General features: G+C 42.3%; 1 protein-coding gene across 1 annotated transcript in view; it reads left to right on the plus strand.

Moving 5' to 3' along the window:
* The window catches only part of TNRC6C (trinucleotide repeat containing adaptor 6C), a 139,314-nt gene that overhangs the window by 44,780 nt on the left and 75,514 nt on the right, over positions 1-19,020 (plus strand). Inside the window, exons 2-3 of the mRNA XM_030837821.3 lie at positions 1,849-1,948; positions 2,718-2,739. Of these exons, the coding sequence (XP_030693681.3) occupies positions 1,886-1,948; positions 2,718-2,739 (85 nt within the window). The 5' untranslated portion in view covers positions 1,849-1,885. The remainder of the gene's footprint in view (positions 1-1,848; positions 1,949-2,717; positions 2,740-19,020) is intronic.

Consider the following 19,020-nt stretch of genomic DNA (forward strand, 5'->3'; position numbering starts at 1 on the left):
CCCTGATTTCACTGAAAAGGGATACAGCCTGGGCATTGCGAGTTTTTAAAACTTCCCAGGTGATTCTTATGAGCAGCCAAGAACCACTGTTTTAAAGGAAGAATAAGCTCTGAGTGCCCCCCAATCACCAGCACCTTGTTGATTTAAGTTATTTTTATTATGATGGTATTCAAATAACGTACAAACTGACACTAGGTTGAGACTCCCTATGCATGTAGTAGTTGTAAACACATTTACAGGTTAAAAACAAACTCCAAAATTAATAAGTTAAACAGCAGTGGTGTGTGGACAGTGATGTTTGCTTAGGCCTTTGTGCACGTTGCTCCTTCTGCTTTAGTCTATTGAACCCTCCTTCCCACTTGTGTCAGTCTGGCCCAGTGAGGACGCAGAAACTACATGGTGATATAAACAGGGAACATTTATTGTAAAGAGTAATTAAACTGTGGTAAGAGAACAACTGTAGAGCTAGCTAGGGCTGAGGGAGAAAACCTGAGGAAGGGCCAATTGGAGGGGGCCCCTCCCCAAGGCTGGAGCTCCCACTCACTGAAGAAGCTGTAGGTGCAGCCCGCTGGATGGCAGAGTGGCTCCCAGCTTCGCCCAGGTCAGCCAGTGGGCAGTTGCTGGCAGCAGGAAGGAAGCACTCCTCCAGCCCGGGAAAGCCGGTAGCCCGCCACAGGGGCACACAGGAGGTGGGAGCCCTGGTGGCAGCCCTCCTGGTGGCGAGCTGCAGTTGATGGCCAGGCGTGCAGGTGTGAAGACAACGTGGCAGTGGCAGTGCCACGGGCACGGAGCACGTGGCATCCCCGTCAGGAGGACCGCGGCCACATCATTGGGAGAAGGCCACAGAGACTGGTGTGGGAGTGGGGCAAGTAACAGGAGGCCCGCAGTGCACAATGTCTGTGTTGACAGGGTCACTGGAAGGTGACACTAGATCACGCCAGAGCTGCAAGGTTGCTAAGAGACTGCCCTTTCTTGGTCCGTGGCTGGGGTCCTCACCAGGTGTCCTCATAGCCGCATGCTGACCCCACCCTGCAGGTTCCAGAGGCAGTGGGACGGCCCCTTGCTGCTGCAGGCCCCTCCAGCGCCCCTCACTGGGAAACCTCTGCATTGCGCTCACAGGGAAGGAGAGGTGCTTGAGGGGACGGGTCCATTATTGGCAAAGCGTGTGCCGGAGGGTGAATCTGGAGCTGACAGGCAGCAAATGGATAACTGACACAGCACCCCATGCCCGCCAAACACTTTTGCCACATTTAAGCCGTAGCTCATAGGCTACCTCACTCTTCCAAGTGTTGTTCTATGCCATGTTCCAGTGTACCCTTATAGTAGCTCACCATGCTGTGTAGGGATCTTTGTTTAGAAAACAATTGTTTTGTCCAGCCAACATAAAAGGTGTGCATAAGAATCACCTGCAAAGGCTCTGATTTGGTTGGGCTAGTGTGGGATCCAGGAATCTACACTTTTAATAGGTAGATTCTGATGATGGTGGTCCCTGAGACAGCACTTCTAGAAATACTGGTCTGGGGCTGGATTCTAGGGACTATGTCTTTCTCCATCTTGTACCCTTAATTCCTGGTACACTGCCTGATAAAAGGTTGGTGGTGTTCAACAGATGTGGGCCAGTGAATGAACACTGCCAAAGAAGTCAGGGCCACGTGCTCTAGTACTTAACAGAGAAGTGGAGCTGATGGGGGGACGGGTGAAGGTCCATTTCTAACACTGCTTCTCAAAAATATCCTTCTTTATACCACGTGTGAAACTCTGTGTGACTTAAAACTTTCTGCAGCTAATGTTTTTTCATTTTTTCATTTTAAAATGGACATTATACTAATACCATTTTATTTTTAATAGGGAGAAAGAACAAGAAACACAAAAAGAGGAACGTTTGATGGAAGAAAAGAAAAAGAAAAAGCAGGAAGAAAAGAAAAAGAAGGAAGGTGCTCAGAAAAAGGTTTGGCTAGAGTTCCTAGTTCATTGTTTCTGTCATCACTCGTGTCTCACCGCATTATAGCCATTGCATTACAGAGGTTCGGTTATTACTTTTAAAGTACTTTTAAAGTTATTACTTTTAAAATTCACTATGCTCAATCTAGAGTGCTAGTGATATAGATAAAAGGTGACAGCCACAGAATATCTTTTTTGAGGACTCAGAAATACTAGAGCTGTATTTTGAAGGACTTTGATTTTAGTCATTTAGTAAAGAATGTCCGTGCTATTTTACTTAAACTGAACTGTCCGGGGCAGCCATGTCTAAGGGCCATTTAACTGATTTTGTTTGAAAAGCTAGAAATAATTTTTGCAGCTTTGGCAAGTGTTCTTTTACAGCTTGTACAAGTAAATATTAAAATCTAAAGTCCTACTGTATATCTTACGGCCATGCTTGAATTTTAGGGCATTTAAGGTACCAAGTTATGCCATTTGTATTGTTCTTGCCTGGTTTAATGCATCTTATAGTTAAAACTGTATCCGTTTTAGTTTGTATTAAAATATAGAGTTTAAGTGAGCTTCCACATAGATTTTTTTTGCCTTTAGATCAATATTGGCACATAATTAATAGAATGTAGACAATTATACATTTTTCCCAGTAGTAAATTTTAATAAGGTAACTGGGCAAAAACTTGTTTTTAAAGTTTCCAATATTAAAGTCTGCTTATAAACTTTCATATGGATGTGTACATCCTACACATTATTCCTAAAGAGTTTCTGATTTTTTTTTTCAGGCTGCTGATCAAAAAACCAAAGGTAAGTTTACTTTATTTTGGGGGGATACGTTTTATGACAGTACCAAAGTTTATGATGATGACTTTTTTTTTTAAATTGGTGGTTAAAAACAAAGAATCTCGCCGTGCCTTTGAATCTGCTTTTTACTATTCCCTGTGAAATTCCTCATTTATCACTGGTTTTACATCTGCATTTAATTGGCATATGCTTAATCTAAAATGCCTAAAGAACGTTACATTACCTTTCTAAACAATGCTTTATAATTTTCCTTTGGTTTGATTTCCACCAATCAAGGATTAAGCTGATAAAGTTGGTCCAATTTGAGTAAGAACAACCAAAGGACATTGAATTTTTTTAAAGCTTCCAATTTCTCTTTGCCGACTATTTATAATAAAAAGAGGTATATTCTTTCTATATTCTTCCCTTTTTGCTTAATAATGTGTGAAAGGTTTCTTTTTTATTTTCCAAGTCCAGAATTGGCGTATGGTTGTCTTAATGGGTGTGGATGGGAACATATGTGGTTCTCACAGGAACTTGGGCATCTCTGTGTGATGTGCCGGAGGACAAGCAGAAGGGAAGCCACGCTCGGAGCCTCCGCACTTCATACTAGATTTGTTCAGGGACTGTCCAGTGCTGGGAAGCACACACTCAGGACTTGCATAGACCAGCTCTGTTTAATTTGGGGCAAGGCGCTTCACATCTTTAAGCCTTGGGTATCTCATATTTACAATGAGAAGGGTAAGGGGTGAATGGTTCCCACCTCACAGAGCTATCTTACGACTATATGAGATCCACATGGACAAGGCTTGGTGCCTGGCACAGAGCTGGTGCTCACTAGAGGTTGCCTGTGATTAATTGTAAGTTTTATTTCTTTTGGACTGTCACATATAAATGTAGACACAGACACATGCTCTGCAGAGGCTTGTGTCTCAGGCAGCGACACAGCGAAGGGCTCCACTTTTGTTTGACATTTATAGTTTTCAAAGTGGAGTTTATGTTATCTCATTTGAACTTCATGATTGAGCAGGGCAGGTGTTAATTGACAGTGAAGAAGCTGAGGCCGATAGTGTGACCTACGTGGCTTGCTCTTGGCCTCGAGTTAGTGTAAGGACAGGCCTCGAGGGAGCCCGGGCATCTGACCCCAGGGCAGGCGGCTGCAGAGCTTCCGCAGCAGAGCCACGGTAAGAGATGGATTTCATGTAAAAGAATATTTAAAGACAGCATAGTTTTCAAAAAGGACGTTTTTCTCTCTTACATTCTCAGCGGTAGTGTGAATTTACAAAACACTTGTCAGAAGGGCCCTGGTACATGGTTGTTTTGAAATTATGATCATGAATGAGAAATAATGGTTTCTTAAAATTGTCATTTAAAAGTACAGAATTATTGCTCTGAATCATCTATTTCCTTTTTTTTTTAACATTTTGAGAAGTTTTTACAACCTGATTCAGTACCAGCAGTGTTCTGTTGTCACTGTCATAATAATTATTTTCTCTTGAAATAGTAACAAATTGCTTATGATTGTATAGCGATCATGAATTACATTGTCCTGCCACCTTACACAGAGTTATTATTTTCTATTACTGTTCTGATGAGTATTTTCATTGCTGACTCCAAACCCTACTGGGTTTTTATCTTTTCCTTTCATCTTCCCTAAAATACTGCTCCTTTGGATACAATTTGTCAGTAACTGTACTAACCATAACTAGCCTCAGAACACAATGATGATTGTTAACGTCCTTCTAAACAATAAAAAAAAGCTTTTTGAATTATCAATAATCTAACAGTGCTGCTAGGTAATTCATTAATAAATATTAGCAGCACCAAGGTCTAAATTTTTCTCAGACTGTCCATTATTACTGGTTCCAGTCAAAATTAGCTGCCTGCAAGATGGTGGTTCTGAATTTCCAACTGGACATGTGTGTTAAATAACACAAGCTGGGCCTGACTGAACGTTGAGATACATTGTAGGAATAGTATGAGTGCTCACACGGAGCAATAGGTCCGCTTTTCTAACCTTCTGTCATTTTCGAGTCTTTCCCCTACTCTGTTGTGTGTAGCCAGAAGGGCAGGGCCAAATTTGCCTTGCTCTCTCTCACACGCCCAGCTCCTTGCTCTGTGTGTGCAGTCAGGAGGCCTGAGACCGGCACCCTCATCAGCAGCTGCTTTCAGACAGACCCTGTACATGTATTAGTTCCAGTTGTTGGCACTGCAGTGTCCACACGAGTAAACTGAAGCTCTGAGAGTTTGCCCAGTGCCCCCAAGACTGTATAGCTAGTGAACAGCAGGGCTGATGTGCCCCGAATCTTCCTGAACTTACGGCATCCAGGAAGGGCACACGACAGACATTCATCAAGCATTTACTGTATCTCAGTACCTACCATGCTTCAAAACAATCCTGTATCGGGAAAGGGATGCTCAGAGAGGTATGGTAACTTAGATAAGGTCACAGAGCTAGTGAGTAGCAGAGCTGGGTCAGTCCTGCCTCTGATTCCCGAGCCAGGTCTCTGACTTCCTGGCCAGATGTGATGACCCACTTCAGAACCACAAGAAGCTGGAGAACCCTGCTCTCACCACAAGGCAGCACCCAGAAGTCTCAGGGCCCTGAGTTGTTAGAATGTAGGAAGGAGTTTAGCAATTTGAGTGAGTCCAGGAGTTGAATACTCTTAAGAGAGAGGCTACAGTTATAACTAAGGTTATATAATACACTGAATCAACATAGTAGAAGTTTGAATTGATTTTATTTCGATAATTAGATAACTAGACCATATCAATTAGTAACTTCCTTGCTCTGCAGTATTACACATGGCGTAAATAGTGGTATTAGGAAAGCAGTGCCTCCACTAGTTAGCATTATATTTGACTTAATTTTCTCAATAACTGAAACTTAACTTCTTTAAATTTTGGTTTATTTTAAACATTTTCAGGGAACTCTTTATGTTATACACATACATATATTATACCTTTCTGCTTTCTCCTAGAGAATAACTAGCCTAATCCATTCTTGATAGACGAGTCTTCATATTAGCATTAATTATGCTTAAAAAGTTTTTTATATCTGGCTATAACCATTGAACTTGAACTATGAATCTTCATTTAAGAGACAAATGAAGAACTGAATCTCAATGGAAATTTTTTCATTAGCTTAATCTAATATATAGCATGCTTCTCCTCCCCTACTGCAATCTGAAAACCAGGTGCTAGAAATTCTGCTTTACAGAATTACAAGTAAAATTAAATTTAGTACCTCTTTTTTCAAATCCTGCCTTGCGATTTCTTTGTTAAGGTCATTTTCTTTTTGTTTTAAGATTCAGGCAAGCGAGTTGGTTTGTTTGAAACACTGTGCTGCCAGCATTTGTGCCCAGCATCCCAGCATTTCTGCCCTGATGTCAGGGGGGAGCTGCATTTTCTCTGCTTAGTTAAGCGCTGGAGACTTTTATGCAAATCGTGGATTCACCCTCACCTTTCACCAGTTTCCTCCTCCTTCTGTACCCCTGAGTATCCTGCACTGTAGGAATCTGAGCATGTTTCTGTGACTGGAACTCTTTTCCTTCAGTGCTTTCTAGTCTTGGGTGGGGTTGTTTCAATCATCCTTTCCTTATTTTTCCTCCTGTGATGAAAAATGTAAGTAATAATATTCTCATTGTCTAAAAAGAAGTTAAAGTTCAGTGAAATCCCTCCATCTTGAGATATTTAGCAGTTAACATTTTGTTGACCATCCTTGAAAGCATCTCTTTATGAATACATAAATATGCATTTTATATGGACTCTCTGCTGCTTCCCCTAATTAAACACTTCCCCATCCCTTGCCTCTCAAGGAGCTGCACTAAGCAACTTGAAAACCTCTGTATAAGCCTATTCAGAAACAAAACAGTCCTTAGTAAATTCTTCTAAACATTGTCTTTGCATTGGTGACCAATGAAAGAGCCAGCTGAACACAATGCCTTAGTGACACCCTAGATGTTCTCATAGTTAGGGGGAAAAGGAATCAGATATAATCCTGTTTCGAAACACCATTAACTTGTGTATTGTATCCCTGCTGTGGAGTAGCCAGTGTCTAAGTGTTGGACACTATAATGGGTTTTGCTTCGGTAATCAGTAATCTCTGTTCATTATTTGAGGCATTGCCCTTAATTTGGGCAGAGAAAATCATAGCTTTACATGTGATGTGATGACCTTATGAGCCTAAATTTTCCGTATTGTCTTCTGGGTTTTTTCATGGATTTAAAGGGGTTTTTTAGGATTAACTATAATATTCCTAAAGGTGAAGTGGATTTAATTTAGTGGTTTTAGCCAGATTTTCTCAAATTCATAAAATAGAAAGATAATTTTTCATACCAAAAGCTCAAAGTTAATTATATCATGTATAAAAGTGAATATTTTGATGACCCAACATGGCTCAAACTTCATATGATTCATGATTCATGGTTTCGAGTCATATACTTTTAAAAATTTGTACATTTTAATTAGTTTCCTAATCTTGCTTGAAAGGACTATAAGTTTTGCAATCAGGTATTCAGCTTCTCCATGCATTCAGTTTTTTGTTTTGTTTTGTTTTACATCTTTATTGGGGTATAATTGCTTTACAATGGTGTGTTAGTTTCTGCTTTATAACAAAGTGAATCAGTTATACATAAACATATGTTCCCATATTTCTTCCCTCTTGCGTCTCCCTCCCTCCCACCCTCCCTATCCCACCCCTCTAGGTGGTCACAAAGCACCGAGCTGATCTCCCTGTGCTATGCGGCTGCTTCCCATTAGCTATCTGTTTTACATTTGGTAGTGTATATATGTCCATGCCACTCTCTCACTTTGTCACAGCTTACCCTTCCCTCTTCCCATATCCTCAAGTCCATTCTCTAGTAGGTCTATGTCTTTATTCCTGTCTTACCCCTAGGTTCTAAATGACATTTTTTTTCCTTAAATTCCATATATATGTATTAGCATACGGTATTTGTCTTTCTCTTTCTGACTTACTTCACTCTGTATGACAGACTCTAGGTCCATCCACCTCATTACAAATAGCTCAATTTCGTTTCTTTTTATGGCTGAGTAATATTCCATTGTATATATGTGCCACATCTTCTTTATCCATTCATTCAATGATGGACACTTAGGTTGTTTCCATCTCCTGGCTATTGTAAATAGAGCTGCAATGAACATTTTGGTACATGACTCATTTTGAATTATGGTTTTCTCAGGGTATATGCCCAGTAGTGGGATTGCTGGGTCATATGGTAGTTCTATTTTTAGTTTTTTAAGGAACCTCCATACTGTTCTCCATAGTGGCTCTACCAATTCACATTCCCACCAGCAGTGCAAGAGTGTTCCCTTTTCTCCACACCCTCTCCAGCATTTATTGTTTCTAGATTTTTTGATGATGGCCGTTCTGACTGGCATGCATTCAGTTTCTAATTGTTAATTTTAAGCAAACTTTTATATGCTTTTATTAATGTAAGTCAATTGAAAGCATATTCTTTCAGTAGCCTTATGTTGAGTGATAAGGGCTTGGAGAGGGTCACTGTGCTGTACTGCTATTAAGGCTCATTCTAATATATAAATATATACATTTTTTTTTTTTTTTTGGCCATGCTGTGCAGCTTGTGGGATCTTAGTTCCCTGACCAGGGATTGAACCTGCACCCTTGGCAGTGAAAGCATGGAGTCTTAACCACTGGACCACCAGGGAATTCCCTAAACATATATTTATAAAGCTTTCCCTCAACATGAGTGAAAAAAGTGAGAATTGATGTTTAAAGCATGCCTTCCCAATTTCATAGTCAGATATAGATAAAAACAAACAGAAACGAACCCAGATTTCTGCACCTCACCAATTAGGTCGCACTTTTCTTTAGCTGAGGCAGTTGATTTCTGTTGCTCAGTCCTTCAGGGGTCTCAACACAATCAGCAGTTAGTTTTTATAAAGCAGCAGGTCTGTGTTTCCCTGAGTTATACTGTGTCATAGAATTGGCCAGGTTCCTTGAACTTACATGTATTCACGTTCACATCCGCATAACCAAAGCACATGTTATTTCGAGTATATGAGTTACTCTTAAAAGCAGCATCTAAAAATCTAGTCAGCGTACTTAGCACAATATTTTCTATAAAATATGGCATTTTATTTGCCTGTCTACAAGATTAATAAAATCTTAGAGCTTGAAGGATCCTTAGAGATTATCCAATTCCTGTTAGATGGGAAATGAGATTTAAAGAGGTTAAATGATTTGTACAAGTTTTGACAGCTAGTTAATAGCAGAACTAGAACTAGAACCCTCATCTTCTGGTTGTCAGTTATATATTTTTTCCGCTATCATGTGAAGGGACTGGAGACGTAGATATTGTTTATGTATCACCAGTACTGTGTGAGTTCCTTTTAAGAAGTAACTTAGGATATTTTCAAATAAGACTGGAAGAAATTCCTAAGAGATTTGTTATGTGAGGGAACGTTATGGGATGGTATCTTACAGGATTTTAAATATTATCTATGTCATTCTTTAACCCCATTGCTCTCTGTTTAAAGGAATTATTTAATTTTACTATTAAATCCCTAGGGAAGGAAGATATAATAAATGCATGAATATTTTTTCCATGGGAACAAAAGATAGTATATTAAGATGTGGTATTTTTCCCCTAAATATGTAGACAATTTAAAAGGATAAAAATTTATTGGAAAAAAAACCTAAGGAAATATATATATATATATACACACACACACACACATATATATATATATATATATTCTTTCTTGATTAAATTTTAGAGGAAAGGAAGTAAACCCAGTGATAATTTATCTGTTGTCTGTTATAAGCCCCTTTAACTGCATCTTCTGGATAGGTCTCAGGTGAAGTCCACATCTCTATTTAGCATAACTTCACTGAAGTGTTAAACATAATCATGATCTCCAGGCATAAAATTACAGTTTATAGCTCTAAAGGAAGCTGGCAATCTGCTTTCTGAGAAATCATTTGTTTGCCCAGATTGCTTTCTTCTTTTTGTTTTTTTTTTGTAAGCGCTTTACTGGGTTATAGTTGAAATACAATAAACTGCATGTATTTAAAGAGAACAGTTTAATAAATGTTGGCATGGGCACACCTGTGAAGCCATCCCTGAAATCAAGACAGCATCCATCACCCCTGAAAGTACCCTGTGCCCCTTCCCAACCCAACTCTCCTACCCCTCCGTCCCCTCGCCAGTCTCTGGGCAAACACTGATCTCCTTTCTGTCACTACAGAAGCTTTTCTAGACTACTACATAAATGGAATCATACGGTGTGCACCCTGGCTGCTTTCACTCAGCCTAATAACACTTGCGAGAGTCATCCCTGTTGTTGTGTGTATTAGGAGACCATTCTGAGTAGTATTCTGTTGTTTGGATTTTTCACAACATGTTTATCCATTCGTCTGTTCATGGACATTTGAGTTGTTTTGAGCTTTTAGCAATGATGAATAAAGTGCCTGTGAGCATTCATGTACGAATCTCTACATGGATATATATACATACACTTTCATTGTTCTTTGGTGAATCTGTGGGAGTAGAATGGCCAGATCTTATGATAGATGGACGTTTAATTTTTCAAGAAACTGCAGAACTTTTCCACAGTGATTGTCCCATTTCACAGTTCTTTGCATCCTCATCAACACTTGGAAAGTCAGTCTTCATAATTTTAGCCTTTCTAATAGATGTGGAATCTCCTTGTGGTTTTGATTTGCATTTCCCTAACGGCTAATGATGCTGAACATTACTTTTATGTGCTTTTTTGCCATCTGCGTATCTTCTTTGGTGGATGTGTATTCAAATATTTTGCCACTGCTTCCTGAGTTATTTGCTTTCTGACTCCAGATTGGTTTCTAATATTAAATTGGCCCCTAGACTCGGCCGGAAAGTCTCATCACGGCAGCTTAGTTTTCTGTATGCCTCAGTCATTTCCCTTTCTTTCTGTGCCTGCAGTTATTTGTATGATAGTTATATCAGAAGATATGCACTTTCCACTGTGATCACATTTCATCTAGCTTTAACATACTAAAGATTGCATTAATAAATTAGCTAAATATTAGTCACATTTTATCACCTAGAGTTGTCAAGTTAGTTCACTAATTAATTTAGTAAATAGGTTATAAATACCTATCAGACAGCAGAGATAAGTTCTCTGTTCTCAAACAGATATAATAATGGGAAGAGTTGGCTGTATTAGCAAATGGATATATAAGCAAGTGAATGCAATAAAATGTTCTGGGTGTTGTGATTTATTTATCCCACATCTTCTACCTGAAAGGATTGAAGTTACATTCATTTGATCATCTTTTCATCCTATATTTACATTTCTATGAGAAAAGATAACCTGTTTTTAAAAATAAGTGAGAAAACTGGGGGAAAGGACAGTACTGATTGAGAGTGAGATAAATGCATGCTGGAGCTGGGCTGCTCTTCCCATTGGCCCCTAACTTAGCTGTGGAGACAAGGACAAGGAGGGATGCCTTACGCCAGTCATCCCAAACCCATCCATCAGGTGTGAGCCTACCCTATGAAAAAGGAGAGTCATTGGAGAGTTCTGAGTGGGGGAGTGACATCATGAGATTTATGTTTTAGAAAGATCACCGAAAGCACCAGATTGAAGGTGGATTAAACAGTTGGAGAGAGAGCTGGAGGCAGCGGGTGCAGTGAGACCGCTGCCCAGTTCAGCCTGCAGATGCTAAGCTGATGGGTGGGGGTAGGGAGGACGGCTCATGTTGACAGAGTGGGCAGAGCCCAGAGGCCAACCGGGCGCTAACCATCTGATCCAGCAGATATTTATTAAACACCTACTATTGGCCTTGCGCTTGCTGTTCACTGTGGGGAGAAAAAGATTTAAAAAATAAATACAGGGGCTTCGCTGGTGGCGCAGTGGTTAAGAATCCTCCTGCCGATGCAGGGGACACGGGTTCGAGCCCTGGTCCAGGAAGATCCCACGTGCTGCGGAGCAGCTAAGCCTGTGCACCACAACTACTGAGCCTGTGCTCTGGAGCCCGCGAACCACAACTACCGAAGCCCGCGCGCCTAGAGCCCGTGCTCTGCAACAAGAGAAGCCGCCGCAATGAGAAACCTGCGCACCTCAACGAAGAGTAGTAGCCCCTGCTCGCCGCAACTAGAGAAAGCCCGCATGCAGCAACAAAGACCCAACACAGCCAAAAATAAATAAAATAAAATAAAAAATAAATAAATTTATTAAAAAAACAGATATATTTCCCACTCTCCTGGAACTTAGAGTCTTATGGGGAACAGACATAAACATCAGTCACAATGCTATAGGTATCGTTACCAACTGCCGTGAAGGAGAGGAGCATTGATTAATGAGAGCACAGAACACAGGAGCCTGGACTAGGCTGGGATTAGGGAAGGCAACTGAGTGCTGCTTCAAATGAGACCTGAAGGATGACGAGAAGCTAGGCCCGGGAGAGTAGAGAGAGGGTGAAGGGCTCCCGCGTATGGAGGGAGCAGCGCTTGCAAAGGCTGGCTGGCTGGCTGGACCCTAAACAAACAAAAAGCCGTCAGGGCCTAGGAGCCATCAGCAAGGGGGAGAGAGTGGTGTGAGATGAGGAGAAAGTGGTAGATGGAGACCAGGGTGTGATAGAGGTGGAACATTCCTTTTCCTAAGAACAGTAAGGATGCTTTTCAAAATAAATTAGCAATATGGGCAGTTTCCCTCCCCGATCCGCTGCCTTCTCTGACTAAATGTTGGAGAAACTTGGGCTCCCTCTTCTGGCAGGATGTAGGATTCTGCACTTTGTGGGAGGAAAAACATCTCAGGATTATTGCTATTCCGTGATTTATTTATTTTATTGAAGTGTAGTTGATTTACAGTGTTTCAGGTGTACAGCAGAATGATTCAGTTATACATATTTTTTTTTCTTTTTCAGATTATTTTCCATTGTAGGTTACTACAAGATATTGAATATAGTTCCCTATGCTATACAGTAGGACCTTGTTGTTTATCTATTTTACGTTTGGGTTTTTCCATAAGACGGTACAGAAAAACCCAAACAACTTTTTTGACCAGCCCAGTATATAGTGGTTTGTATCTGCTAATCCCAAACTCCTAATTTATCCCTCCCCCACCCCCTTTCCCCTTTGGTAACCGTAAGTTTGTTATCTATGTGTGTCTGTTTTTGTTTTGTAAATAAGTTCATTTCCACAATTTATTAGTTTATTAAGACACACGCACACAGCCCTCCTGCACAAGGCAATATACATGTCCTGGGAGAACACTGGAACACTGGTGAGACATAATCCCACTTAAAACCTGTTTCATGAGATTTCGGATTTGCTCTTTGCTTCCAGAGCTTATTCAGCTCCGGATGATTCTGTGTGTAGAGAGAAGAGGTCAGACATAGAAGCTGTACACTCACTGGACTTTCTTTACCCTTCACGTCTGTCCGGTGTGTCACCTCTTTGGGGAGTATTTCAGTTGATGGTCTGTATTGACAAGGTTATAGAAAAGCCAATATATGTTAATGCTGTATTGGCTACTTGGCTTTAACATATGCTGTTATCAAAATTTTCAATTTTTATTTTCTAAATCAGCTAGCCGACGTTTAAAAGAACCTAGAAACATTTGCCGGTGTGACAAGTAATACATTTTCTTAGAGTAGAAGAATCCAAGGACCAAAACAAGGTAACCTTTTTCTTCCCCCCCAATTTATTTATTTATTTTTTGGCTGCGTTGGGTCTTCGTTGCTGTGCGCAGGCTTTCTCTGGTTGCGGTGAGTGGGGACTACTCTTTGTTGCGGTGCGCGGGCTTCTCATTGTAGTGGCTTCTCTTGTTGCGGAACACGGTCTCTAAGCACATGGGCTTCAGTAGCTGTGGCTCTCGGGCTCTAGAGCACAGGCTCAGTAGTTGTGGCACATGGGCTTAGTTGCTCCGTGGCATGTGGGATCTCCCGGACCAGGGCTCAAACCTGTGTCCCCTGCATTGGTAGGCAGATTCTTAACCACTGCGCCACCAGGGAAGTCCCTAAGGTAACCTTTTAATGAAATGATTCTTATTGTTAGTAGCCTTTATTAAAATAATTTTACTGTAACGTATTATCCAGTCTGATACATTAAGAGTAGCGTTTAATTTAATACCTTTCAGAGAGGTAACTATAATCCATTAGAATAGAAAACTCTGAACAGCATTTCTCATTAGCAGCAGACACGAAGTTAATGTAGTTAGTAGCTAATGAATTTGTGCTCATTTGAGTTGGACTCTAAAAGTTGCTATGGTGACAGATCAGCCAGAAGCCATCAACAGAACAAACAGAAGGCCACCGCTTTGTACCCCACCGGGACTGCAATAAACAGCAGATGGACCAATGCTCATAGCTGTCTTCTCCTTGAATCTCTGTTGTTCTAAGGGAACATCTCGCTAAAATGTTTGTTGCTGTAGACGTTGCAGAAGTAATTGTAATAATGAAAATATTCCTTGGAATCACTGATTATTTCAGCACAGGAGAATAGTTCTCTTTCATAGTCACATTTTGCAAACAGTTAACATATACATTTCAGTAAATTTAAATTTTTAAGAAACTCTGAATCTTGGAGTATATATTCTGAAATGGCTAGAATTAATGCATGATTTTAAAATATTTTTCCTTTTTTGTCATTGTGTGGTGTCTTATGCATAAGAGAAATTCTATGCCTTATCATATAGAAACATCTGTTTCTTAAGTTCTAAGATAGCATCAATTATAGGGCATACCATTGATTTAATAATGTCTTATTGATGGAGTCGGAGGGTGAATGAGGAAAGTATGTTAAATTTATACACCAATTGTAGAAGCATCCAAATTTCAGAAATAAGACGTATTGAAATGTGTAGGTTAAAACGTCCCTTTAGGTTAACATTTACCTATAAAGACTTACTTTTAAAATATACTTCTGTAACCCATTGCATGCCTGCTTGTCAGCATACTTCAGGCTAATGGAGGTAGCCTCTGAGAGTCTAATCCAGGTGTACGTAGGTAAGTCCCGTTACAGTAAATGTCATTAGTTGAATATCTAGCTCATACCATATACTGTGATACCGTCTAGGTGAATGAAAGATTTAAATGTCCTACTTGCTAAAAAAAATCTGTGCTCTTAACCAGAGCTGAATTGAAAAGTATAGAAACTACTCTAGCTATTTTAAGCAGAAATGAGTTTAAGTACAGGGAATTGGGTGCTTATAAAATCGGGGGGGGGGCGTGCCCTAGGCTGGGAGGCAGATATGACTCCCCAAAGGGTCCTCCAGAAGAGCTGCTCCCTGGGGAAGAGTCAGGAGGCCCCGCCGGTACTGCTGGCTTCAGGAGCACGGTGTCACTGCCGCAGCCCAGCTGTCAGGAAGCTGCCACCAGTGTTGCCTCTCCCCACGACCAAGACAGTGATAGGAACCGGGACCCCATGCAGAGACTTCCACCATCTCCAGGGCCGTGCTTACACTTGGAGCTGGCGCAACGGACAGAGCGCCTAGTCACTGCTGGATCCCTCGCGCACATGCCTCCTTGCAGCTGTGAACCGACCCCTGTGGGGCCTGCCGCTGGTGTGCCTGTCGCTGAGCAGGCACCTTTGATTGCTGCTCTGTAAGGCTTTTAAAAAGCTGGGATGGCTGTCCATTAATAACATTTGTATAGTGCTTCACACTTTTCAAACAGTGGAAATGAGAGACCCAAATTAACGGAAGAGGTCTAGGGCCAGACTGGAGATCTAGTGCTCTGATGATCCTGAGTACAACGGTCATTGTCTGTCCCAAGTTGTCGCCTGGCCTAACCTCTTTGAGTGTTGCCTCTCTTCTTCCCTTGTTTACTTCATCATCTGCAATTCATTTAATGTAAGTTGGGTTTTGTTTTTGTTTCTGTTTTTTTGCGGTACGCGGGCCTCTCACGTTGCGGAGCACAGGCTCCGGACGCGCAGGCTCAGCGGCCATGGCTCACAGACCCAGCCGCTTCGTGGCACGTGGGATCTTCCCAGACCGGGGCACGAACCCGTGTCCCCTGCATCGGCAGGTGGACTCTCAACCACTGCACCACCAGGGAAGCCCATGGTTTTTGTTTTTAATCAGCCTAAAATACCTCCCATTGCTCCTGAGAGGAAGAGGATTATTAAGACTGACAGAGATTCTTTGTTTGACCAAACCTTTCTCAGGCTCCTGGACCTTCTCTTAGGCCCATCTCTGCACCTCCCTGTAAAAATCTAGTTTTAGCAAGAGCCCCACTGGGTCGCCTTAACCAGTTTCCTTCCTCCTCCTCCACCATCGGCCAGGTGATGTCTGACGACCACCCCCACCCCGCCTGCCTGCAGCAAGAATCCTGTTAGGTTGGTTTAGCTAGAACACCCCCTCACCCCTGATGTTTCCGCTTAGTATTTTCCATCCACTGACACCCGCACCCCCTGCTCCTTAACTCTCAGTTCCCACGTGCCCATGCTATATTCCGAGCGGAGCCCAGTCTCTCTCCCACACTGTAAAATCCCATTACAGTGGTCCCGTTGTGATGGTCCTGTATCAACTCTGCTTTACCATCTTCAACAAGTGTCATTGCATTTTTTCTGTAACATAATATAAACACTTACCATGCACTCAGTATGTGCCCGACACTATTCTAAACGACTCTTTACATATATTAATGTTCACTCCTCAAAGAACCCTCTCAGTGAGGTACTGTTACCCTCACTTCATCCTCCACTTACCTACATTTTTACAAGTGGCACCACTGAGGGACAGAGAGTTAAGTGACTTACCCAGGGTCACCAGCCAGTAAGTGGCAGAGCTGAGATTTAAATAGATGAGTCTATGCCCATAGCCACTACACCGCATCTGAAGAGAAGAAGCACGTGGGAATGATAAACCCCAAAGTGCGCATGGCCACAGTCTCCTGGGGGGAGGTGGAGTATGAAGCCAGGGAGGGGGAGAGAAGAGCCTTTGGTGGAATTGGGGACATTTTCTTTCTTAAGCTGGAGATTGGGTCCATGGAGTTTGTTGACTATTTGGTCTTTATGCCTTTTTGTACATCTTAAATATTTCCAAATAAAGTTTTTTTTTTTTACAAAGAATGTCTTGTAGTATGACTTGGGTAATAAGATGGAAACACCTCAACACACTGGGCACCCCACCCTCCCCTGCTCTGTTCAGTTTCTGATAAGCAGCACAAGGTACCTCATAGCAGGAACCAAACCGCCCGAGTTTATAGAACAAGACAACGAGGGTGCTGCTGCTCTGGGCCATGGCTGCCGGGAAGGTGCTGTCGGGCAGGACCCCCGGCTCTGGAGCCTGGACAGACAGGCTCTTGATCAAGGTCACCTGCTTGTTGAGTTTAAACAGCCAGTGGTCACAACATCCTGGACTCTGTGAGTTTGTAATCAGAGGAACCCGTCCCCAGAGAACTTCTGCCCGAAACTGGAGGCTCCAGACTCGTCAGTGTGCTGCAGCCGGGACAGGAACACCACGGGGCCTCCCTCCACAGGCTGCCCCGAGTGCTCTTCCAGCTGTCGGCCAAGTGATGGGACCCAGAATCTTTACAAAGTCCCCGCCTGCCTCTCCAGCCTTGTGTCCAGCAGCTCTTCCCTTGGGCACTAAGCTCCAGCCACACCAGCCTTGTTTCAGACCTTGAAAGCACGGAAGCCCTTTCCCATTTCAAGACCCTCCCATGCCCTGTCCCAGCTGGTGGGCGTGAGTTCGCAGACACGCTCCACCCAGCCAACAGTTTTCCAGGCCCAGCTTAGCTGTCACTTCCTCAGAGGAGCTTTCTCTGAGTCCCTAACCTAAGCTGGGTTCTTTTATCCTATCGCTTTTATCGTGCTTGTGGCAACTTGTAATTGTATATTTGTGGAATCATTTTTAAGATAGTAGACTATAAACTAGACTATAAACTACAAGGACGGGAGCCGTATCTATTTATTTTCCTCAACACACCCAGTGCCTGGCACAAAATAGGCACTGATTATGTATTTCCTAAATAAGTAAATAAAGAGAGGATAAATGAGGATACTGACACATGTGGGGTGTGAAAATGATAGGCAGATAACATGAGAAAAGTCAGCTTGAGCCCTTAGTTACCCTGCCCAGCTTTCCTCGTTTTTCACAGCACTTAGCACCTTCTGATGACTACTTATCTTAAATGCATCACGTTCATTGTCGTTTTCCCCTGCTGAGATGTGAGCGGAGGGGGTGAGGAGGTGGGAGTCTGCCTTTTTTGTTCACTGGAAGGTCCCAGCACCTGGAGCTGGGCTGTAGAAAGGCTTCGTGTGTGTGTGAGTGAGTGAGTAGCATCGATCTCAGGAACCTAGAGTCCCAGCCAGAGATTGAGAGAAGGGGGTGGGTATCAGGATTTGGAAGAGGTAGGGAGAGTTTGGAACAGTTGCTATAAGGGACTTTGGGCCGACCACGTTAGATTATAAGAGGAGCGTTAGCAGTAGGGGCTTGGAATAGCAGAAGTGGGTACAGAACTCGTCGCTTCCTGAGCCTGCAGTTTCGGGCAGTCTGGAAAGCAACTGAAGGCTGGGATGGTGCAGAGGTGTGGATAGCATAGTGGAAGGAAGGCCAAGGGGGGCTGGGGGGTGGGGGGCGTCCAGATGGCAGTTTTGGGGCTTGGGCCATGTAAAATGGCTAGAGAAGCAGAAGAGAGAACGGGGTCGTCCAGAGTAGAATAAAAGGTAAGGAGGCTGGGTCAGCAAGGGCAGAGCCTTCTGTCTTGGTCTCCTAGAGATGGCAAGGTGTCGTACAAAAGTTTGAAAGGAGAGCCTTCCTGAAGTCACCCAGACACCTGAAGGGACAGTCTAAACTTCCTGCCTATACTGTGGCCTGTTGTTTTGGAAAAGCAGTGGTAGGAATTTATAAACTATTTGGACCCTGATGTGACAATGTCCCCTGAAATTTTTAACTGAAAGCGGAAAATTGTTTCTTGGAAAGAAAATTGTTGAAAGGACTTGCTTTCTTACATAAGGATTTAATATCTTACCTTTTCGCCAGCAGGTGTCGCTCTCATTTAAAATAAAAAAAGTAAAGGTTTATTAAAGAACCAGTGTCCAGCTTGCTGGAAGTTCTTTATTAGCTGTGTAGTTATTCACTGGATGCTATTCTAATTTCTTCTAAATAAAACAGATCATTTGTTGGCGATCCATATGAATCAAGCTAAAATTCCCATTGCCTTACTTTGTTCTACTGTGAAAATAGTGATGTGTCAGGTCGACTGGCTTCTGAGACTTCGTCATTGAGGTATCACCTTAGATCCCGGTCTGTTTGAGAAGAGGAACGTCAGAATTGCTTTGATACCCTAGCCTAGTTCTTTGGGCAGCGATAGATTGAGAAGAGAGTGTGGAG

This window comes from Globicephala melas, chromosome 20 (assembly GCF_963455315.2).
Source record: "Globicephala melas chromosome 20, mGloMel1.2, whole genome shotgun sequence".
Taxonomy (NCBI): domain Eukaryota; kingdom Metazoa; phylum Chordata; class Mammalia; order Artiodactyla; family Delphinidae; genus Globicephala; species Globicephala melas.